Source organism: Limulus polyphemus, unplaced genomic scaffold, assembly GCF_000517525.1.
Source record: "Limulus polyphemus unplaced genomic scaffold, Limulus_polyphemus-2.1.2 Scaffold1222, whole genome shotgun sequence".
NCBI lineage: Eukaryota > Metazoa > Arthropoda > Merostomata > Xiphosura > Limulidae > Limulus > Limulus polyphemus.
Genome location: NW_013666832.1, coordinates 261,564 through 268,102, shown reverse-complemented (window position 1 = coordinate 268,102; position 6,539 = coordinate 261,564). Strand labels below are relative to the sequence as shown.

At 30.2% G+C, this 6,539-nt stretch overlaps 1 protein-coding gene across 3 annotated transcripts in view; it reads right to left on the bottom strand.

Moving 5' to 3' along the window:
- The window catches only part of LOC106462672 (girdin-like), an 80,120-nt gene that overhangs the window by 11,234 nt on the left and 62,347 nt on the right, over positions 1-6,539 (bottom strand). For all 3 annotated transcript variants that reach the window (XM_022390000.1, XM_022390001.1, XM_013922617.2), the window contains 3 exons: positions 5,648-5,827; positions 4,983-5,285; positions 4,247-4,435 (listed from right to left, as the gene is read on the bottom strand). In XM_022390000.1, the coding sequence (XP_022245708.1) occupies positions 4,247-4,435; positions 4,983-5,285; positions 5,648-5,827 (672 nt within the window). The remainder of the gene's footprint in view (positions 1-4,246; positions 4,436-4,982; positions 5,286-5,647; positions 5,828-6,539) is intronic.

Sequence of the window (6,539 nt, the reverse complement as noted above, 5' to 3'; positions counted from 1 at the left end):
ATTCAAAGTTTTATAATTATCTAAGTTTTTATTCTTTTATATCAAAAGAAACCTCTTAAAACATTATTAAAAACTTGAGTTTTGTTATCATATGATACTCTTGCATTTATAAGTCTCAAATTTAAGAGCTGGTACGTAAGAAACTGCATATGTAATGTAGACAATTTCGTGCAGACGTTCAAAGTACAGTATATAGGTTGTTTATCAGTAACTGGAGTACATTCCAAGAACTTGTCCCAGAGGAAATTGTTGTAAAAACAAAGTCGAAGCTGTGTTGCTAAGCAACAGTTTTAATTTGAGTGGCATGCTTATAACCTTAAGAAAGAGCAGATTTCACACTATATGTTGTAACGAGTCAACGTGTGAATTTTACTAAGGAAGTCAAAAGAAATCTTAGTCAATTGTAGAAAGCATTGTCCTAGCACTTAGCTAGTTTTTTTTCACCTTATTACATATTAGTCTGATAAGCAGTTAAATTTCATTACAGTTTTATTTTTATATTTTAGTTATATATGTATTATTTGAGTTTTAAAATTCACATTTGAAAGGTTTAATGATTTGATAAATGTAGTCTATGCTTTGCATCGCTAAAAAAGTGTTCACAAAGTTACAAGTACAAACAAAATTTTGCAGTATGCTAAACTGTGTCTACAAATGTTAGTGTTATATCGACCACGAGCACCTGTTGATGTGTGTTGACATAAGTAATCAAAGATAAAGAACAGTAAAGGAAAATAAAACCTTAAAAATAAACTATAAGTGAAAAGTTAAAGACGTGAAATTACACATATAACCCAAAAAAGATATTTTAAAATTATTCAATGAAGAATTAAAAGGTATGTACACATTTCTGTCTGAATTTTAAACATTTCATTGCATTGTACATTGATGATAATAGTTAGAGTTAGTGATATGGTAGAGAAAATGGAAAATAAAATATAAACTTAAAAAAAACTTTTGATGTTCATTTAGGAGGTTCTAGAGATTATGCAAGTGAAATGTGAAAATTGTAATGTAATAAATAGTATTTTTGTACTCAAAATGAAAATCACCTTGCATGTGAACTATTCAGAGTCTGAGTGCAAATAAATACAATAAATAATGAATTTTTTTATAGAAATAGTAGAAAGAAACAAAATATTTTATTTTTCTCAAACTAAATACTTTTATGAAAGTTCTTGTCAAGTTTTAAATAATTTTATCCACTGCTTTTATTACTAGAATGAAATTTAATGAGAGTTACATAATGTGCTTCAGATGAAGCATGTCATATGTTTAAAAATCTCAGTTGCACTAAAAAAAACATATCACAGAATTAAGCCATTATGATCTATTCCTTGTACAAATGAAAATGATTGGAAGTTTAAACCAAAGAAGATTAAAACAGGGATGGCAATAAAACAAAAAAATTGTTTATTCCTTCTGCTACAGGCTCAGTGGATTACACCAACCTTGTAATCACAAAGTAACCATCAGTTTACATACTATAACTTTTAATACATTCATGTATCTTCAAGAAACTTAGCAAGCTTTCATAGAACATTACAAGTCTTTTGTATACAAAAAATCAGATTTTTTAATCATGTATTTTTACAAGAATTTGTCCATTAATACATGGAGTCAGAGTATTGACTGCTCCAAGTGCAAAGTGATTTCCATGTTAAAATTAAAAATACTTCTCTTCACCTGAAAATTATCAAATTTCATTTGCATAGTCTCTAAAAACCTCATAAATACATATCACACATTTTTTTGGTAAAACTATATATTTTGTTTGTTATTTTCTCTATCATAGCTCTATAGTATAGACATTTAGTCAGTTTGACTGAGCCTCATAACCAAAAACAGATACAAAGTAAATCTAAATTACCCTTCTTTTTCTTTCTAGAATGACTACAAATTTTAAAAAGGAAGTACAGCTGTTTATACTAAATAACTTAAAACTAGTAAAGATATTTAAATTTTATTGTCCACTGACCCATGTCTAATTAACACTCCCACCACACAAGTTGTAAATCATTTAGCAAACACGTAGCTTAAGTTATCGTACTGAATTACATAAAGCACAAGCTGATACCAAGCATACCTTGTAAAGAATTATTATTTTTCATTATCTTGCCTATCTAACCTAACAAGTTTCTAATTTTTACATTTTAGTTACTTTTCTAATGATAAATATAAAACATACATGAAAACCAAGAACTGTGGTACTTATCTGTGTCCTTTTGTTTTTTACTTTCAACTGTCAATGAAAATTAAGCCTATGTTTTTTATATTAATGGCACTAGTACACTAGATAATTTTTATTTAATCAAATAAAACACCTAACAAGACAGAATAGCAATACACACAAAGCAAACAATGTTCCATTACTATCATGACTTACTTGGCTTTCTAACTATGTAATAAGAGCCTTTAAAAATTTAGTTAAACTTTGATGTGAATACTGCAAGAGAAATCTTGAAACTATAGGCAAAATAGACAATACTCTGTACAGAAAATACATAATTTATCACTTGATAGATTAAAAGTCTGGTATTAGTTGTTATAAGTAATATAGTTTAAAATGTCAGAGAGAACTATTGGCAATTTGTAAAATAGGGTGTGACAGGTGGGTTTGATTTTCTAGTTTATGGCTTCATAAACAAATAAGATTGAAGGTTATAAAAATTATGCATTGCTTTAGTAATATCTATATTATAATGAGTATTTTACATTAAATTTTGTACTTCAAAGAAGAGTGGTAAACAAATTAGGAAGACATACAGAACAAATGTCACAATTCGCATACTTGATTTATTAACTATATTTTGATGCCAAGTTTATTCATATACAATGATGATAAAGTAGTTTTGAATGTAACTCTAAAAAGTCATGACATGCACACTTTGAACTACATGTGGCAAGAAGATTATTACACATTAACTTTAAACCATGCTTGGTATTTTCAACCAGATCATTGTAATTAGTTATTCATAGTAACACTGTGTCCATTTTATTATTAGTTTATTGGAATTTGAGACTTACATGCAACTGTTTCCAGAATAAAATCCTTTAGTGGTACACAGTACACTCACATAGCATACTGCAGAGGTGTGTGTTTGCGTGTACGCTATAAGTGTGTTTAAAAACCAACTAATCATACACCAGAAAAAAAACCTATTTTATTCATACCCAACATTTAAGCTTACAGCAACACATACAAATACAAACTGATAAAACGAATTACTTAGACAACAACCTTTCTGTTTTTTTAAATTTTACAGAGCAAGCTGGAGGATTGAAACCACGTTTACATAAAAAAAAGACGACTAATCACACTCCACAAAATAATGATTTTAGTTTATGCCTTTCTCTAGGGTTACAGTGTTAAATATAGATACAAACTGAAAAGAACACATACAATATGGTTTATTTTCAATTATGTGTGTGTGATGCTGTAAGCTTAAATGCTACAGTGTTACATACAGATACAAACTGAAAAGAACACATACAACATGTTTTTCAAATGCTCTGAAACTCTGTCCACAATAGATGACTTCTTCATAATGACTTCAGTTCCTGAGATAATGATGTTCTGCTGCTGGAATGACATTTATGAAAGATTTGTTTGGCTGTAATTGGCATTTTAACAAGAATTTTTACCCATTATTTTAATATGAGATCACCTTATTGCAAACGATACAAAAACATTCCTGAAACATCAGTTTTTCTACACCAGTACCATAACTAGATAGCAACAGTGTTTTTCACCAAGCAAAGCCTATCTCCACTTGTTCTTAACTTTCTTGTTGACTTCAAATGGCCTCTTAATTACATACAACATTTTTAAACTGCTGAAAAAACCTACAGCAGAGGGGAAATGTGCAGAATCTCTGCAACGTACAGCTCATGTTATATACCACCATACTTTCTGTTAACCCTGCTTAACCAAGATACACATACAATCTCCTTCATTCAATCAGATGTCATAACCAACACAGCTCCTGTGTCATAAATGTGCACATTTTCATAGATGGACCTCACTATCCATATCTAAATCAGTGATACATCTTTGAGCTTAGGAAAAGTCATTCTGGCTACTAGGTTACCAACTAACCTCCATAAATTTCATTAATCTTTAGATTAAAGTAAAAATCACATCCGATGGTTACCGGTTGACTGACTTACCTTTGTAATACAGATAAGAGTAATCTTCAGAGTAAAGTAAAACTCACACCTCATGGTGACTCGTTTACTAACTCACCTCTGTGAGACTGATCAAAGTGCTCTTCTGATTAGCAGCCTGCTGTGACAAATCTTTATTTTCTCGCTCCAGCTTTTTTACACGATGTGATATTTGACACCAGTTCTCCATCTCTTTTTGAAAGTGCTTATTCTCCCTTTCTAAGGTAGATATCTTTGTAGAGCACTCATCTATATGTTTGTCTTTGAACTATATAAAAAAAAAGTTATTTAAATATTGTCCTTGACCTGTAACAAAAGACTCACTCACATAATAAACTACATAAGAAAATACTCATATATTTTTGCTTGTTTGTTGTTAAGCACAAAGCTATAACATGGGCTACCTGTGTTGTGCCCACAAGTATCGAAACTTGTTTTTTAGTGTGAGCCCTCAGACTTAACATTGAGCCACTAGAGGGGGCAAATACTTATCTAAAAATATTCACTTAAATTTTTAACTCTCAATTTCATGTAACCTTATTAAAAAGTAAAATAAAAAACTTGCCGACTAGTCAATATTTGTTACACACACACACAGACATATATATTTACTGTTTACAAAATGGTTCACATTTCATTAGATCCAGTTTTGCACTTTAAAACGAATTTATTAAGAAATATAGAATTTCTTAAACAAGTTTCAAACACTCTATGATAAACAATTAAAATGAAATTATCGTACTCTAATCTTAAATTCCCATTTCTATGTGGAATCCTTAAAATCTAATAGCTTAATGAATAACAGCATAACTAACTTCAATGGAATGCTTCAGTCGCAGAATTTCTTTTTCCAATCCTTTCTTTTCCTGTTCAAGTTTATAATTTTTTGCTTCTAATTCTGTAACCTCTAGTTTATAGTCCTGAAGCTTGCTGGTACAGGTCCTCAATTCTGGTAATGTTTCCTTTATTCTCTGATTTTCATTTTCAGCCAAATCAAGATTATTCTGACATTCCTGGAGTTTGAGTCGTTGTGCTTCAAGGGTTCTGTGCAAACGCTGATTTTCAGAATTCAGAGATATGGAAGAGATCTTTAAATCTTCACAACTACTGTGCTCTTTCTGAAAATTAAAAAGTAAGAAGAAACTTTATAACATTTCTATATCTTACAATGCTCTAAATCCACTTTTTAAAACCTTAATTAGCAACTGATCAAGCATTCATGTTTTTATGTAAAAAATAATGTAACTATAAGTTTGTCCTTCAGCTAGTAAAAAAAAAAAATGTACAGACCAATTCAAGTATTTCATAAACTAATGGTACAAAAGAAAACATGTCCAACTAAAAAGCATTCAAATACTTCAGAACATTACTTTTCTGCTCATCTAGATTTTAGCCAGTCCTTTAGGAGGTCTACCTGGTGTTAGAATCAGAAGTAAAGAAAGCAACAACTATATTTGAGTTTTGTTACATTCCTCCTCACCTCTAGAGTACTTAGCTGCTCCTTCTGGTGTTCTAACTGAGCACAAAGCCTTTGTTTCTCGGACATTACTTCATCCAGCTTTGACTTAGATTTCTGCAACTCCTCGACAGTCGACTTCAGTTGATGAACTTCAGATTTCATTTTTTGGTTCTGACGTTCTAATTTTATAGTTTTTTCTTCCTGCAACAAGGAAAAGAAAACAGTTTATACAATGCCTATATGGTGCTAATAAGCAGTATTGATGTAATTTATTTTAAATTATGTTTTCAGTACTAAACTAAAAGTATCTTGACAACATGAGCTGGATTGAAAATATTATACTCAAACACTGAATCTCATTAAAACTCAGCCATGAGAATTAAACAATCAAGGTTTGATTTTGTACTTTTTCAACTTCTTAACTTTGTTTAATGTATTGACTGGTATACACTACAAAAGCCACATGGCTTTCATCTCATAAAATGTTTTTAAATCAACATTGTAAAGTAAAATCATACAAATATGTAGCATTTGAAAATGGAAAAAATATGTATTATCATCATATTATCCTCTCTGATAATTTGGTTCTGAAATACAGGCAGGCAACATATATATATATATATATATATAATCATTTAATGCATTTATTTCCATTCCTGGTTAGTCATCTATAATCATAATGGATAATGCATTGAGGATATCCCATCTTTCAAGCAAAATCCAAAATGCCAAAGTTAAACAAATTGACCATCATGGAAAATCAAAACAAGGGTGGGGAGGTGAGTGCTTTAACCCACAACATCTCACCTCCTGCCTTTTGTTGTCTGCACCCACATGTGGGAAAGCAGTTACCTTTAAAGTTATTTAAGTTTTAAAAGTAGAAACATAACCACCCAAAATTTCTACAGTATAG